This window comes from Lemur catta, chromosome 1 (genome assembly GCF_020740605.2).
Source record: "Lemur catta isolate mLemCat1 chromosome 1, mLemCat1.pri, whole genome shotgun sequence".
NCBI classification, from domain to species: Eukaryota; Metazoa; Chordata; class Mammalia; order Primates; family Lemuridae; genus Lemur; species Lemur catta.
Genome location: NC_059128.1, coordinates 221,272,384 through 221,290,262, shown reverse-complemented (window position 1 = coordinate 221,290,262; position 17,879 = coordinate 221,272,384). Strand labels below are relative to the sequence as shown.

The 17,879-nt window shown below is 44.4% G+C and overlaps 1 protein-coding gene and 1 non-coding gene across 5 annotated transcripts in view; both read left to right on the top strand.

Moving 5' to 3' along the window:
- The window catches only part of LOC123630464 (kalirin-like), a 115,005-nt gene that overhangs the window by 67,289 nt on the left and 29,837 nt on the right, over window positions 1-17,879 (top strand). For 3 of the 4 annotated variants that reach the window (XM_045540111.1, XM_045540110.1, XM_045540113.1), the window contains 3 exons: window positions 113-284; window positions 3,255-3,493; window positions 6,355-7,435. In XM_045540111.1, the coding sequence (XP_045396067.1) occupies window positions 113-284; window positions 3,255-3,493; window positions 6,355-6,615 (672 nt within the window). In that variant the 3' untranslated portion in view covers window positions 6,616-7,435. Of the gene's footprint in view, window positions 1-112; window positions 285-3,254; window positions 3,494-6,354; window positions 7,436-11,481; window positions 11,606-12,749; window positions 12,810-17,879 lie in introns of those variants that run through there. The other variant, XM_045540112.1, reaches the window with a different exon arrangement.
- On the top strand, window positions 12,971-13,075 carry LOC123630933. Its single transcript, XR_006732863.1, has one exon. It is a non-coding gene; the product is annotated as a small nucleolar RNA U13 (small nucleolar RNA).

Here is a 17,879-nt window from a genome sequence, read left to right as displayed (position 1 = left end):
GGAAGCTTCTCCTGAAATAAAAACTTTAAGGAATAGTAATATGTTGCTGCTTTAAAAAAAAAAAAAAAAAAAAACTTTTAAATATGAAAAGGATCTACTTGTTTTCTTCCAGATGAATTACTTGGTCCTGGAGGAGAACGTGGACAATGACCCGTGCAAGTTTGCACTCATGAACAGAGAGACTTCCGAGAGGGTCATTCTGCAAGCCGCCAACGCTGACATCCAGCAGGCCTGGGTGCAGGACATCAATCAAGTCTTAGAAACGCAGCGAGACTTCTTAAACGGTGGGTGCCAGGCTGGGTGTCCAGCGGGGCCATCTCAGAGGACCCCTCCCCTCTGAGCTTCCTTGGGTCTGGGCTCACGGTGAGTTATGAGCCCAGATCACATTTTATATAAACTCTTTGTAGTTTTCAGAAATACTTTCGAATTCTTCTGAATCTGAACACACAGGTGGAACAGATGGGGGTATATGAAAGAAGCGCCATCTTTCCAATAGAAGGGATTTCTCTTACAGGACATAGGCTGTATGCCTTGTGGCCACCACTACCAGCTGGTACTAATTAAGGCAAAAGTCTGAGATGGGCACATTCTCTGTGTCTTAGGGGTGGGCTATCAAAGACACACGTTTTCCCACTTGGTGGCTGCTTTGGCTGGTATTCTCACACGTTCTCTACTGTTATCTAGAGATAACTAGGAGCTCGGCAGTTACCTCTAGATAACTCTGTTCCCAACAGTGTGAGAGCCTGGATAAGCCACTTTGCTAGCAAACCTTACCCCTTTTAAATGAGAGGCCTCAGCTCACTCTAAATTGCAGTAATAGCTCGCAGCTTCCCAGACCCATTGGTGATTACAAAGAGAACATAGCTCTCTCTGGTTCCTGCAGGAGTCCCCTCAGGGGTGAAGTGGACTAGAGTGAAGTGGAGTTGCTACCTTGTTTGCATTTCTTTATTGTTTCCTCTGCTGGGATTTTCTTCACATTGAGCTTGGCACGTGAAAGGAGTGTATGGTTTTAAACTAGTGCAGAGCTGGGGAGCTCAGAAGTCTCTTGAGCAGAAATGGAGCTTGAGTTGAAGGCAAAATGTAACCAGTAACGAAATAAACCTGGAGACTCAGCAAGCACATGTGCCTGTATGTGCACACACTCACACACGTACACGCAGCGTGCTGCCTTTGGGTATTCCACCTCTTCACGCCTGTGCTGAGATCTGTGCCCAGCCTCTGTGTAGCTTAGAAGGCACGGCCGGTCGTGGTGGCTCATGCCTGTAATCCTAGCTCTTTGGGAGGCTGAGGCGAGAGGATTGCCAGAGCCCAGGGGTTCAAGACCAGCCTGGGCAATAGCAAGACCTCATCTCCGCAAAAAATTTAAAAAAAAAAATTTAAAAATATTTTAAAAGCCATACTTTTTCAAATGCTTTAGTATAGTTATTGTATATAATCAGGTAATAGCCTAGTTTCATATGATGGGTATTAAACCATGAAGTCAGTTTGACAAGGCCTACTTGAGAAGTCTGCTATGTGCTTAAAACTTGGAACTGCATTCTTTTAGGCATGATCAATGATTTAGACCTTTACATGGTTCCAAGAGACCCTCCTCCTAATTATAGTGAAATTATGGAGATACAGACATCCCTCAGTGTCCACAGGGGATTGGTTCCAGGACCCCCCGTGAATACCAAAATCCATGGATGCTCAAGTCCCTGATGAGAAATGGCGTAGTGTTTATATATAACCTATGTACATCCTCCTGTATACTTCAGATCATCTCTAGATTATTTGTACTACCTAACACAGTGTAAATGTTATATAAACAGTTGTTACACTATATTGTTTAGGGAATAATGACACGAAAAAAATCTGTACATGTTACAAACACAGCCATCCTTTTTTGTGTTTTCCCAAATATTTTCAACCTGCAGTTGGTTGAATTCACAGATGCAGAGCCCATGGATACGGAGGGCCGATTGTATCGCTGAACTAGGTTATCATTATCTAAATATTTAATGCCTGCAGAATGCTCCCCAGGGAGGGAGACTGAGCTCTGGCAGGCCCGTTATATACTTTGACACGCTCAAGAGACAAGGATGTGATGATGGACCAGGGCCAGGCTTTTACTTACAGAGATGTGTGCAGGCATCTCAGAGCCAATCCTTCTCTCCTGAGACCCCAAATAGAAAGGAAATGTGACCCTGTGTTGAGTTCTATTGAAGTACCTACCTATGGCTGTAGAAATAGCCTTACAGCTGGGCCCCAGCTGTTAACCCACTTAAGTATTAATAGTTGTTACAGTAAATACTGTTAAAAATGACATAATCAGGCCAACCCTTGAAGTCATTCTTAAAGGATTTGACCTGGATGACGTTTGCCTGGCCGTACCTCTTTAGTATTCAGACCCTGGAACTTTGTTACCTTAAACTCTGTGAAACAAAGCTTATGTCTTTCCCTTCAAATCAGCTTGTTCCCCTGTCTTCTGAGTTCCATTGACTACCATCTTCCCGTCTCTAAACTGCTCTTCCCGTCCAGGCTGTCCTCTCATCCCCACCTGTGTGCATTCTGCATCCCCCCAGCCCTGCCCTCCTTAGACCCTTTGCCCCTAGCTTATTACTGTCTGATCGCTTCTGAATTAGACAAGCCTTTTGTCTCTTCCTCTCCAGTCCCTCCTCCTAAATACAAGGTTAATATTCCCCAAATGTGCCTCTGATGATAGAATCTGAATTTAAAACTTTGAAGTTCATTTAATCCAGTCACTTTTCATGACCTTCAGAATTAAGTCCAGACTCATGGGCCTGGCTTTTGAGATCTTTCATGCCGTGTCACCTTCAACCTCCCTTACCCGTCGCGTTTCCTCTTCCTCCTGGGAGACCCGTGGCCCTAGGCTCCAGGTAATCTGACTGCTTCCTGTTTCCCAAACACACTTCACACGCTTGCCTCCTGAACGTCAGAGTCTGAGAGCCAGCCCTCTTCAGAAGCTCTTTATTACCACCACACACACACATAGACGTCCACGCATACTACAGAGCCTTCTTTCCTCCTTTTACATGGCACTTTGCAAGTCCCAGATGGTACCTTTAGGTTTTGTATTTTCATTATTTAGGTAGCTGTCTTAGTTCTCACATTTCCATAAAAGCAAGGGTCATATTTTCTTCCTGTATCCACATTATGCCTAGCACAAAGCCTTGTAGCTAACTGGCCTCCACACCCTTGTGGGATTCCCAAATTCCCAAAGCTTAGAGTGACCACCTGCTCTCATCCTGCAGCTCTGCAGTCGCCCATTGAGTATCAGCGCAAAGAAAGAAGCACAGCCGTGATGAGGTCTCAACCTGCAAGGGTTCCCCAAGCCAGCCCCAGGCCCTACTCCTCTGTCCCCGTGGGCTCTGAGAAGCCCCCAAAGGGCTCCACCTATAACCCGCCTCTGCCACCCCTGAAGATATCTACCTCCAATGGCAGTCCCGGGTTTGACTACCACCAGCCTGGGGACAAGTTCGAAGCCAGCAAGGTAAGTGATGACTCATTACTCCCACCTTGCCACTGTGAGGGCACAGCCTCAGAGGTTACTTTAGGGAGTACCATCTTTTTATGCTGGTTATTGTATGCAGCAGGAACAGCCCACAAAATACAGTCTAGTCTCAGTTATTTCTCTTTTTCCCTATAAATTCAGTTAGACCCGTCAGACATTCTGTGTTAAGAAGCTATTATCTACAGAAACTCTATACAAATATAAGGTATTATTGTGATGACAATCATGAAAACAAGAGATTTATACCAAATAAAATAGTTGTGGTACTGATCATCTAAAAGTCACAGCTCTATTTTATGACATCTTAAAAAGAGATCGCTCTTTCTAATGATGATCTGCCTTGAGCACCTATTAAAGGGAGTTCACAGTTCTTCACTATCCTTGTGCTGATGTGGCAAGGGGAAATTGATCATCAGTATGTGAGTGGGGGAAGCCAGCCTTGGATTAAATGTTTATCATAAATAATCCACAATTCAAACATCACCTGGCTGGGCGTAGTGGCTCACCCCTGTAACCCTAGCACTCAGGGAGGCCAAAGTGGGAGGATCACTTGAGCCCAGGAGTTTGAGGTTGCTGTGAGCTAGGCTAATGCCACAGCACTCTAACCCAGGTGACAGAGCAAGATTCTGTCTCAAAAAATAAATACACACACTCCAAACATCACTACTGAGGAAATAAATAAATATATGTATATATCTCCCAAACATCACTATGGGGAGAGTTGTAGACTTAACCATAGACCTAGTCTACACAGCTGTTTTGACCCTACAAGGTGGCAAGAGCAAGAGAGAAATGGGAAAATTGCTAGATTAGGAACCAGGCAACCTAGTTTCTATTCCAAATTCTGCAACTCACTTGCTATAGAACCTTAGCAAGTTAATTAATCTCATTAGGCCTCAGTTTCCTCTAGAACTCACTGGGTCTATAAATAAGAACACCTACATTTTTTAGCTACACGTTCCAATTTTATAGTTTTATTCTTTTTCCCCAAATTATTAGTTGATATTGATTTTGTTGAAAAATAATTATTAATGTTAATAATTATTAAGCAGTAATAATTAATTCTGTATGAGAGTAACTATAACAACCTATTTCATCACTTCACCTGGAAATTATTTTCTATCCTAAAAACCTCCTGTCCACTTCTTGAGTAATACCCCAGAAGTAGTAGGCAGCCAAAGCAAAATTGGACAAATGGGATCACATCAAGCTAAAAACCCTCCACACAGCAAAGGAAACAATCAGCAAAGGGAAGAGGCAACCCACAGAATGGGAGAAATATTTGCAAACTACCCATCTGACAAGGGATTAATAACTAGACTATATAAGGAGGTCCGACAACTTAATAGAAAAAAATCATATAATCCAATTATGCCTGTATCAAAATATCACATGTGCTCTATAAGTATATACAACTATTATGTACCCATAATAATTGAAAATAAAAACCAAAAAGCTCTGCCATTATGAGTTAGTGGCAGTCACTGTGGCATTATGTCCCATACGCTGAATTTCTGGCTCTCCCGTGCTCTGTGAGGCAGCCAGGCCTCCTTGGGAGTCACAGGTCTGTCTTAAAGCAGCTTCACTGCTGTAGACTCACATGAAAAGGTCATGTAGGCAGCACCTCTCGTATTAATGAGTAGGGGAGGGGACTATAGGATTTCTGTTCCTGCAGGGAGTTGGGTAAATGTAGATCATGGCCTTGTCTTTGAGTTGAGCAGAGGTGTCATTCTTACTCCTGTTTCAAGGAGGATCAGAATATAGAGTAAGACCAAAAAGAAAAGAAGGCCGGCGCGGTGGCTCACGCCTGTAATCCTAGCACTCTGGGAGGCCGAGGTGGGTGGATCGCTCAAGGTCAGGAGTTCGAGACCAGCCTGAGCAAGAGCGAGACCCCATCTCTACTAAAAATAGAAAGAAATTATCTGGCCAACTAAAAATATATATAGAAAACATCAGCTGGGCATGGTGGCGCATGCCTGTATTCCCAGCTACTCGGGAGGCTGAGGCAGTAGGATCGATTAAGTCCAGAAGTTTGAGGTTGCTGTGAGCTAGGCTGACGCCACGGCACTCACTCTAGCCGGGCAACAGAGCGAGACTCTGTCTCAAAAAAAAAAAAAAAGAAAATTAATATCAAAGGGTCTGGATTCTTTCCATTGAAGGATTAGGACCCTTGCCCTAACCTTACTCTACCCAGGTGCTACGTATCCCTGTGCCAGTGCCAAGTTCTTCCTTCCATTTGTCAGAGGATGCTGCTGGCAAGAATTCTGCATGCTAGGGAAGGGGCTTCCAGTTAGAGGTGTGTTTATACACCTTTACCTGAGCTGGGGCTGGGCACTGTTTCTACCTATTCCCCCTTAATTAAAATATTGTGTGAAACATTGCTATAAAAAGTACACTCTCAGAGCACATTTATGAATATAATATCATTAGTCAAGAGAGTATTCTGCCTGCTATTTACCCTGCTAGGGCGAGATCTGGCCTTTAACACATTGACTGCCACACTAGAAAAAAATTTTTTCTTGGGGCCACAGTGTTTTATTACAAAAATAGAATAAAAACTTATAAAACAAAATGATCCTTTCTAATTTAATGAAAAATTTGTAATGTTTTATTTTCTGTGCATGAGTTATATGCAATTAAATTGTCAATATTAATTGTAACAATGAAAATGTCAACAAGTAAGATTTTCACGAACCAACTGTAGGCCCCGGGCTCCAAACTAGCATGAGTTCAATACAACTCACATGGCAGTTAATGTGTTAACCATGCAGTAGGGTGCAGAGCAAGCCCTTGTGAACCAGTCTCCTTGTGTTTGTGTCCCTCTCACCCTTGTCTCCTAGCTGAATGACCTGGGAGGCTGCAATGGGACCTCGTCCATGGCTGTGATCAAAGATTACTATGCACTGAAGGAGAATGAAATCTGTGTGAGCCAAGGTGAGGTGGTCCAGGTCCTCGCCGTCAACCAGCAGAACATGTGCCTGGTGTACCAGCCTGCCAGCGACCATTCCCCCGCAGCCGAGGGCTGGGTCCCGGGCAGCATCCTGGCGCCCCTCACCAAAGCCACGGCAGCAGCAGAAAATAGTGACGGGAGCATCAAGTAAGTGCCTCGTTGGCTTCCCTGGGAGAGGAGTATGTGGATTAAAAAAATTCAAAACAAAAGAACAAAAAAATGCAAACACACGGTAGGGAATTCCTGCTGCTTATTCTCAACAGTGCCACTGGAACCAATGTCTGAGTGCTGGAGCCACACGCAGCATGGGGCATCCAGGCTGGATTGTTCCGGGTTTTTTGGTGGTGGTGGTGGCAGTGGTTTTTCGTTCCTTTTCGTTTATAATTTTCTGCTTATTTTTTTCCCTCTTCCCCCCCCCCCACTCGTTAAGAAAAGAACCCTACTGAAACCCTAGGTGACAAAAAGCATGACTTCCGTTGCTACATTTGACCCACCACAGGACTCACTGGACTGGACTTCTATTTATATTGTATTAAGTTACTGATATAGATATATATATATTTTTTGATTGACACCAAAAAATTACCTTAGCACAAATGCCAGACCTGTAAAGGTCGGAGGCCTGCTGCTTCTCCCAGGAGAGAGGGAACTTTTTGGTTGTCTGTGGCAATTCCTCTGTACAGATTGTAACTTTTTTTTTTATTTGCCCCACCCTCTTGTCACTTTAATATATGTTCATGGTAATTTGTAAGATATTTCTTTTCCTTATTTTGGTTGTGAAGACCCTTCCGAACACATTCCTGTACAAAGTATTTTGCACTATTTAAAGAAACCCGTATGGATGAAGTCAGGTTGTGCAATATCATGGAGAGTCACCGTGCTCATCATTGTACCTGTAATGTAACTAATAATTTTACATGTACTATTTTAAATATGTAAAATAAATTTTCACCAGGAGCATGTTTTAATGAGGTTAAAGACTAGTTGACCCTTTTTCCTCCATTTCACTATTCTTGGACTTTCACATGTGCAAACAATTCTTTTTTTTTTTTTCTTTTATGTATTTTAGGAGTCGGTTGAATGCGTTGGCAGTTTTTTCCTACACAAAAAAATGCCTTTGTCGCTAAAGCTCCACCCCAGCCTTCCCCTCTAACCAGCCCCTGTTGGTCTCCCCTAACCTCTGAGATGAGCAGTGGTGCAGATTGGGTGCTGGCTCGCGGGTTCTCAGCAGCTGGGCAACCTTGAGGAGCTGACATAAATGAACGACTAGAGTAGATGGCAGTGTTGGCTGGCATCCATGGGCCACGTGGTCATCCAAGGGTGTCGCAGGAGCTGTCTGAGCAGCAGCACTGGCAGAACTGCACTGCTGTGGGCCTCTAGGTTGGGGGCGGGGGATGGCAGCTACTGACACCACCCTGGCCTCGCTAGATGACCGCTGGCTCAGCCAGGAATCAGTACTGGCCCTAAGGCGCAACAGGCCCAATTCATTTTATTCTAAGGACACTAGTTTTGGGTGCCTTTTAGGACGCCTTGGGGATAAAGGCCCTCAAAGCACTAAAGTTCTTATTAATCAAGGGCCTTGCAGAGCTGGCTCTTAATGTTTTATGCTCTAAATATCCAGGTATTAAGTACTTCTTCCTCCCCTCCTTTGGTTCTGTTGGTCACTTACTCATATCTTCCACGAGAGGGAAGGTAGGAAGGGTGTCAGGCTGGGTGAAAGAGAACAGATTGAAATACAAATTGGTCATTCTGGTTCCTTATCAGCTGTTCTTGCACAAGGGTTGTGGGGGTGGAAGGGAACAATTGACTAAAAGTGATTGCCAGTATTTAACAGTGAAGGACACTCACCGCACCCTCCCCAGGGCCTGCTCTGACCACAGGGGTCAGAGTTCATTGTGATGCCTACAGGATAAACGTCACTGAAACCCTGTGTCCACATCAGTCCCTGGGCTTGCGACCAGAGATGGAAGCTCCCCAAACCATGATGGCAAGTTCTGCTGGGAAGAAGAATATGAAACTGAGCCTGTCCTGACACTTTTACTGCTCTCAGTCTTCCTTCTGAACGTTATTTTTAACATTAACCCAGAGAGTTGTAACAAACATAGGAACATACGCCAACGTGGAGACACACACACACACACACACACACACACACACACACACACACACACCACACACACACACACACACACACACACACCACACACACACACACACACACACACACACACACACACACACACACACACACACACACACACACACACACACACACCCCTTCCTGCAGGGACCTCTGTGATTCGAGATGTTCTCAGAAGGATCCAGAATCATGGAATTGGGAGTAAAGATATGAAAGTCTGAAGTCAGCAGGGTAATATCATCTAAGGTTAGCCTCCAGGGCTGGTTCTCGCTTGGATACAATGGTCGCAGCGAGGTGCTGGTGCACTGGAGATTGTAGAGAGCCTGCCTAGTTAGGAGGTGTGAGAGGAGGTCTGGTTTTTTGAAATAGCCCACTTTCCCAAAAGATTAAAGAACTTAACTGTGATTGCTTTTTCCTACTCAGAAGGTTAATCACTGAGCCTGTGTGTTAGGCAATAAGTATTTTTGGAACACCTTCCTCAGGGTGTCCTTAAAGGCCTGATGCAGTAAGGTTATTAAGTATGAAATGTCCGATTTCCTTAAGTACCAAGTTTGATGGTTGGTATCTCTGACATTTCACTTGGACACTTTTTGTTCTATTTTTATTGTGAAGGTACATCCTTAGTATTTCAAATGCACATTTGGCTTGTGATTATCTTTCAAATTTTTTAGAGCAACTTATAAGTCAAAAATACATGGTATTTTCAAATATGAGTTCCATCATGGAACTCATGCCCCACAGACAGCTCAAAATATCAACGAAGTGTTTGGGAAGGATGTGGCTAATGAATGCACAGTACATCAATGGTTTGAGAAGTTCCATTCTGGTGATTTTAATCTTGAAAATGAGCCAAGTAGGCGACCTGAGACCAAGGTGGATAATGATGAGCTGAAAGCTGTAGTAGATGCGAATCCATCTCAACCTACACGTGAATTAACAGCAAGGTTTGATGTTACTATTCCAACAATATTGGACCATTTAAAACAAATCAGCAAGGTAAAGAAGCTGGATAGACGGGTACCACATGGATTAAATGAGCATCAGAAGAGAAATTGTCCCGAAGCTCACTTTTCTTTGCTGTCATGACATAAAGGCAAACCATTTCTACACTGTGTTGTACGTGTGATGAAAAATGGATTCTTTTTGACAATCACAAGCATTCAGCACAATGGTTGGATAAAGATGAAGTGCCAATACACAGTCCAAAACCAAATATCAAAAAAAGCTAATGATGTCTGTTTGGTTGTCCAGCACTGGTATTATCCACTACAGCTTCATGAAACCTGATCAATAGATTACAGCAGATGTGTACTGCAACCAATTGGATGAAATGATGAGGATGCTTGCGATTAAGCAGCCAAGATTAGTCAATAGAGACAGGCCAATCCTCTTGCAAGACAACGCTGGACCACATGTCACACGAACAATGCTACTCAAACTACAGCAACTGGACTTGGAAACTCTCTATCATCCACTGTATTCACCAGACCTTGCACCAACTGACTACAACTTCCTCCAGACTTTGAACCACTTCTTACAAGGAAAATTATTCAGTTCTCAACAAGCTGTGAAAAATGCCTTTCATGATTTCATGGCCACTCGCTCTCCAGGCTTCTTGGCTGCTGGCATAAGGAAGCTACCATTAAGATGGCAAAACTTTGTAAATAGCTTAGATGCATACTTTGATTAATTGTACTGCTTCTTGTTTGAGATATAATAAACTAAACTTTTGATTCAGAATCAGACATTTCATACTTAATGGCCTAATAGCTTGGATGTTGTGGAGGAAATGCTATTAATATATATCTTGAGTATCTTCCTTCCTCCTAGATCTCCTTTGCCTCTCTCCCTTAATGAAGGCTGTTTTCATAGAGCTCTGTCTGCATAGGACTATATTTGACAAGGAGACACTTGAGGGAAGCTAAGTCTTATTTATTCCAGACAATGATTAGAACTTCATCCAAGTTCTGTGACCACACCTGAGATAGATGATACCTGCTCAGGGTCACTGATGCTGTTTATGACTTGGCTTTTGATATCTTTGTCTTTGAGTCCTAATATTTGTAGAACTTAAGAGCTCTGCTCTGGGCTTCTCTTTACAGGCCTATGAAGAAGTAGCTTAGCTCCCAAACCCGTTTGGGAAGAAAGAAGTCAGGATAAATGAAAGGTCATTGCTACTGTCCCCTCCCTGGAAGCACACACAGAGAAACTGTAGGACCTCTTAGTGATTGACAGAGAGAACCGTGTTCACAAGCAGTGATGTGGAGAACATAGACTGAGAAACGCTTTGCCCTAAAATATCCAGATAAATGAGTGGTGCCCAACTGTTTATTAAGTTGAATGCTCTGGAAAATCCTATCTCTTCCCTGAAATTTGGGAGTGGCTGTGCCCAAAAACAAATAATGAAATGGAAACCTCAAAATCATCTTTTGGGTCTTTCTGTCTGGTCCTGGGAAAGTGCCAGTAGTGTATGCACTACAGAATATACTTCCCTTGTCTTTCCTAGTCCCAGCCCCCATTCCTCCCCTGCCCGCCATGCCCTTCACAAGGGGGATCCTTCAGTCCTATAAGGCATCATCAATATGGTATAAAGCCTTCCTTGGTAGGGTCTGGTAACCTAGCACTCCTATTTTCTTCAAATGCTGCAGTCAACTTTGCACATGTACCAGGAGGGGTCAGAGTTCATCCTCGCTCACTTCCAGTTGGAGGTGCGGTCAGCTGTCGGGTACCAGGAGCTGGCGTGCAGGTTCGGGGCCTCTGAAGCCTGGGCTTGATGGAGCACCTCACCTGCTGGCTCGCCCAAGGGTGGTGAGCCCGCGCACCACCTCACTCTGCCCTGACCTGCCATTTTGATTGGTGCGTTTTTTGGTACAACAGGAAGTCATGTTCATGGCATACTCTACGCATGAGAAAGCGGGCGGAAGTGGAGAGCACGGGTAAAAATGAAGCCACAGGGTCTCGTAAACCCAAGGATATTCTGGGCAACAAAGTCTCTGTTAAAGTGAGTAAGGTATTCTGGAGCTGTGTCCCCCCCTCTCATCCACCCCCACCCTGCAGCATTCTCACAAGGCAATTTGGGTGGAAGGGGATTTTTCCCCCCAGTACGGGAACAAGAGGGGAAGTAGCTTAGCAGGATTTTGCATGCAAGATCAATTTATTTTTTATTTTTTATTTCTCCTGGCAACTTCAATTCAAGTAAGTACCTCTTTTTTTTTTCTTTTATACCTTTCTCTTTATACTGTGCAGATGTTTTATAGCAAAATTATCTGCAGCATTATTCTCTTAGAAATGCAAGATGCTCGATTCATGTTAAATTTCTCAAAGCTGCCCATTGAGTATCCTAGGTTTGAGAATACATGCAGGTTAAAGGGACTAGGGATACCTTCCAAACCCCCAACCCTGTGAAGGCTGAGGTTTGGAATTTAAGGGCCACTGTGTCCTTAGTAAAGTTTCATTTCTTTTCCCCAGAGTTCAGACGACATCAATTCTAGGCCATTTAACTGGCCTCCCCCTATGCTCAGGCACGGTGGGGAGGCACATTGGTGAATCTGTGTTATTTCTTTGTAACAATCTGTCTACTGCGTTGAACTCACTAATTCTAAGCTTGGCAGAGCCCTTTTTCCCCTTAAATCAGTATCATCTGCTTCCTTTAATTGGGCCCTCTGAAAAGATCTGCCTCTGGATGATGGGCGTACAACACAAATTATTTAATTGTGTTATAATGTGATTACCTGTCACTTTGTTTTCCTTCCTGGGCAAAGTAAGAACAATTAAAATCCTTTCTGACGTCCTTTTTGGGGAAAAGAAATTGTATGCTCTCCTTCACTCTCATCTAGGAAGTCCAGCCTCACAGAAGACAACAGTTTAAATTCTACAGCACTCATGCTTCATTGGTTGCTTCCATTGCTGTTTCCTGTGAGACAAGCAGTCGTACACAACCCAGCCTCCTCTCCCCGAAAAGAGCATGCTGCTGCCCCTGGTGATTCACACCCCCACCTCGAACGCACCTGGTTCTTTCTCTGCCCAATTTCCCATCACCCATGCTTCTCTGAAGTTCTCTCTCTCTCTCTCTCTCTCTCTAGCAAAAGCTACTTGTGTTCTAACTGTGTTCTCTTTCTTCCCCCTTCCTCATGCTGCCAATCAAGGAGACGAACAGTTCCGAGGAGTCAGAGTGTGATGATCTTGACCCTAATACTAGCATGGAGGTAGAAGCAGCTATTGTCCTATTTCCTACAATGATTGCTTTTTTTCATGTGTTCTGTAACAGTGACCTTGCTAAAGTGACCAGCCCTTCAAGGAATAATAGTGATGTTGGGGCATCTCTGGGTGTCCCATCCCAACTAAAAAAGAGACAAAACAAAAACTGATCCTTTTGTAGTTCATAAACATGATGATTGGGTTTTCACAGGCATGTGTTGAGATGGGCCTCCTTCAAATCTTATTACAATGTTGGCACATTACCCATCTGACATTTAAAAGAAAAAACTTAATTCAGCTTGATTTTGGTAGAAAACTACCTAGATATCCTCTTAAAAACAAAAACTTGTAGCTCTCTTGAATGCTTACATAATATTTTCTCCTTTGGCAGGTTTGGCTTTATGTAGAAAATATCCAATTTCATTATTTGAAACCTAGAACACACTTTTTCATAAAACAGCACTATGCATAGTGGTTGGGTCCCAGCTGAGTGACAAGAACTCCTTTGGTGTTTAGTTTCTCCCTGTTTTGTTTTCCCCTCCTTCCTCTTTTTCTTTCCCCCTTTCTGCTCTTCATGTTGTACTGTGATCTATTCCTCCTTCAATGCTCCAGCAAGACAATGAGTTAAGTATGGTTTTGTGGGTGACCTGCCACCTGGTCACTATGCATAGCTGGTTAAGAGCAAATGAGGTCCAAGTGGAGCAAGTCCAGAGCCCACCTCACCCAGTCCCGGGCTGCTGGGCAGTGGCTGTGCCCACTGTGCAAAGGAAAGAAGCCCTGGGACAGCCTCCATCCTGGAGCTGTGGCAGGGGCCTCTCTAGAGACGGTGAGACTGAAACACCACACAGGGGACCTTTCTCATCCTCCAGGTTTATGGGGATGTGGTAGTAGAACCAGTGCCTCTACCAACAAGAACATCCATTCCACTCCCAACTCCTAGTCTGTTGGGTCACAGAAACATGACTCTTACGTGGTTTGCCACTGAGTGACAGCCATCATAAATTAGTAAATCCAAGACAATTAGAGTAAACATGGAACTGGCTTTCCTTGCCACTTTATCCTTAGAGTAAATTGTAATGTTTTTCTCCAAATCTATGCCTCTATCCTCAGATAAAAGTTTAGTGGTTTCTTCTGAATACAAAATAGAGAATTTTTAAAAAAATCTTTTTCTTTATATAGCCCTAAACCTTTCACTTAATTAGATGGACTTTTATTCTAATTTGACCTAATCCCAAAGTCCACCACCATATTAGGACAACTACCACAAAAGCCACAGGAGACCATGAGGCCTGAGAACGGGTAAGTCAGCTGTGGAAGAAGCCAACTGGGTTGAATAGAGCAGAGGCAAGTGGTTGCAAATGGGAGTTCTGCCAGGATGAAATAGTCCCCTGTGGGTGTGGGTATTGCCACAGAGCTGCATCTGCAGACGTGGGTCCATACAGTGCTCCACTGAGGAAGGAAGTGGATGTGGCATTTGTAGCCTGAATGTCTTAGAGAACTAGGAAGCCAGGGAAAAGGTGGGGCTCTGCTTTCCTTGCATTTCATAGGATAGGCACCTGCTCCCGTGGAGCCCACACCTGTCCGCTTGTAGATGCCAGGTGGCACCAGTATCTCCAGACCAAAGTGTTGCTGGCACGTATTATAAATGTCAGTTGCAAGTAGAGGAAGGCCAGACAGAGACGGGAAAAACCAGGTATCTGTGTTCCAGAAGGTGGTTTGGGACCTTGTCTGGCTCTCATGGACTGGGGAAGAAGAGTGACTTTCCCACTCTGGAAATGAAGAAGTAGGCACAGACGTATGTGGGACCAGGTCAGCAGTACACACTGAGAGTTAACTGGTATGATTGGATGCGCCATTGTGCATTAAGATAAGAAAAAGCACACACACGCGCGTGCGCACGCACACACATCTGTTAGCCCTGCTTTGTGAATTGAACACATTTTTAAGGTTCTTATTTATCAAAGGCTTTTCGTCCTTTGCATTGGCTGAATGGGATGGGTCCCTGGGAGGTGCTAAGAGGTGCATAAGCCAAGACATTAGGATGTTCATGCTGAACAGAGGAAAGCCAAAAATTATGTTGATGTATGTCAAAAAAGTTTTCAAATACAGTAGTTGAGGCACAAAGTTTCCTTTATGTAGAAATTTCAATTAACTGGAACCCTTAAGGGGGCATGTGGCTGGAAGCTGCAAATATTCTGGTTAATCCAGGTTTCCAACAGTAGATACACATGCAGCCATGGTATATTCCATATGGACCTTTCTAAGCTTCCATGACTCTCTGAAGCTGCATTCAAGCTGCATTGCCAGCTTGAAACTGATTCTGAGTGTACGAGCAGGTGCAGAGGGAAAGCAGGCATGTTGGCACCGCTAGTATTTTCAGACACAAATAACAAATAAGATGTAGAAAGTCAACCTGTTCAACATGAGTTGAGAATTTTCTCAAGGGATATTTAAGTAGAACCTTATTGCAACGTATATTGCACAAGAAAATGGCCAGGAGTGAGTACCAAAGAGAGCTAACCTCAAAGACTCAACTTGAAATACAGGTGGGTGGCCACCTCTTGAAGGCCTCCTGCTGCATGGTTGATCATTTGAGGCATCATTTCTGGACCTAGCCTGGCCCCCTTGTCTTCTGAATTTGGTGCTGCAATAGGTGTGTTGTCCTTCTGAGAGCGTGTTCTGTGCTCTTCATGAGCCGAAGCCTGTGCTGGCACCAGCTGACATCCTGGCACTGCGCGCCCTGTGTGTTTGCTCCGTGCTCAGTCTCCACATGCTAAATCCTGCCCTGCTGACTGACTGCCGTTGACCTGATGCCAGCATGTTGATCCCAGTGCTAGCTGTGTATAGGCTCTTGCCTCCTGCCTCCACAGAAATGACATTACTTTTTCTCAGTTGGTGGACTGGAAGGTTCCTTTCAGGGGCAGTTTCCTGGGGTCTTTACTTACACACTGGCTGCTTGCTATGCTCAGGGCTGGCACATGTTCCACCACGGTGTATTGGGAGATACACAGGCACATCTTTGAAAGCTAATTAAGAGGAAAACAAAGCAACATGAATCCTAGGAATCTGATTTACAAGATTTTCCAAGAACATCCAATTATGTAAAGGGAGGCAATTTTGCTCTAATGTTTACATCCTTTTCCTTCCCGTGCTTGCAAATATTCTCAAGTACAACCCCCACTGCCCACTCCTAGCAGCACAACCCATGCCACCAGGCACTGCACGGTTGGCTCTAGGTGGATGCCATCCCTTCATGGCTCAGCCTCCTGCCGATCTGTGACCACACCTCTTGGAGAACTGTTCTAAAAGGCCCAAGAGTGTCTGTCCATAGTTCATTTTACTGATTTACCTTACCTTGTACTGATAACTTTGGGGGTGGGAGTGAAAAGGGGGTCCATTATATGTGAGAGAAATGTTTCTACATGGAGGAAGAGCCAAATCAAGCTGAAAATCAAACACTAGGGTGCCTTGGGAACAAGTTAATATTCAATTTTTCAGTACAGCGGAGACTGCTGATTGCCTTTTACTGGGCTGAGAATCACACAGCCACCTGCCAGCTTCCTCAGTCCTGCCCCTGCCCCAGTGTCTGCACTGACATCCCAGGCTGGAGCCGGGGCTCAAGTGTCCAGCATCAGCATCTGCTCACTTTTAGCCAGCGTCCATCCCTAAGAAGTCTGGATCCTTTCTGGGCTGTGCTGGATTTTCCTTAGGACCTACGTTAGGCAGGCTCCCACCTCTGAAAAGTTGTCTAAGGACTGTCAGAGCTTGCATTTTTGCATCTGCCCCCATCCCCAGCATTGCCACCTCTCTACCTCACACAAGGGGATTGAAAGACCTGAACCAGCCTCTCAGACTTGGGTCTTTGTCTCCAAAGATAAAGTATTCTCAGCTCAGCTTTTCCATTAAGCCCAATTAGTTAATTATGTGCATGTTAACTGAAAAAAAAGCTCAATACCACTCTTGTGGCAGAGTAGATCAATCCATCAGAGTAAGAAGTTGTCATAATCCCAAAAAGGCTCCATCTCTGCTCCAGCCATTCAACATGCTCCCACTTCATCCACGACACAGGCTAAGTGCAGACGTTACCCCCGGTCACACGCCAGCTGCCAGATACTTAGCTCAGGAAGTTGGGAACAGGGTTGGGATCTTGCGGGAGAGAGCCTGAAAGATGACGGAGAGAAAGCACTCAGAAAGGTCAGGCTAATTTTGGAGGAAATGTCCAATTAGAGTAAGAATTACAGACTTTCAGAGTCAACAGAACCTTGGAAACCTTTAGTTAACCTCATCCCTTTCATTTATTTTTTTATTGTAGTAAAATATACATGATGTAAAATTTACCACTTTAGCCATTTTTCGGTATGTGATTCAGTGGCAGAAAGTACTTTCACAGTGTTGTGCAACCATCACCACTGCCCATTTCCAGAAATTTTTCATCATCCCAAACAGAAACTCTTTACTGTGCCGACTAAATGACAACTCCATAATTCCCCTCCACTCGCCAGCCCCTTCACTTCTAACAGAGGAAACTGAGGCACAGGAAGTTGTACTTTTATGTTCAAAAACTAGAAAGTGCCCTGAGGCAGTTTCTGGTTTCCGCTGGCCGTTGCTCCCTAGTGTGCTGAGGCAACTTGGAGCACCCCATCTCTGCATTGGTCTTAATCTAAAATGCAGATCCTAGCAGATGAGAAGATCTATCTTCTAGTGCCAATTTTTCTGTATAAATGTGTTATTCAGTTTTCCGGCTCAATAAAGAGGAATATCATTGCTGCCCATCTTGGCTTTCCAAGGCTGAAGTATGATTTAAGCAAAAATCACACACAGGCAGTAGCACATGGAGGGAACACCAGAACAGGAGTCAGAAAACCTGGATGCCAGTCCAGATACTGTTGGCTGCGTGGCCTTGGGCCAGTTAGCCTTTCTGAGACGCGGGTTTCTGGACAGTTGCCAGCTCCGAGTATATGGGTGTTTATATGGTGACGTGCATCGCTTTGAGCACGGTGCAGATCTAAGGTGTGCGATCAAGGAACTGTGCCCTCCAGCACTTCCAACTCAGAAAACGATGAGACCCTGGCAGACGA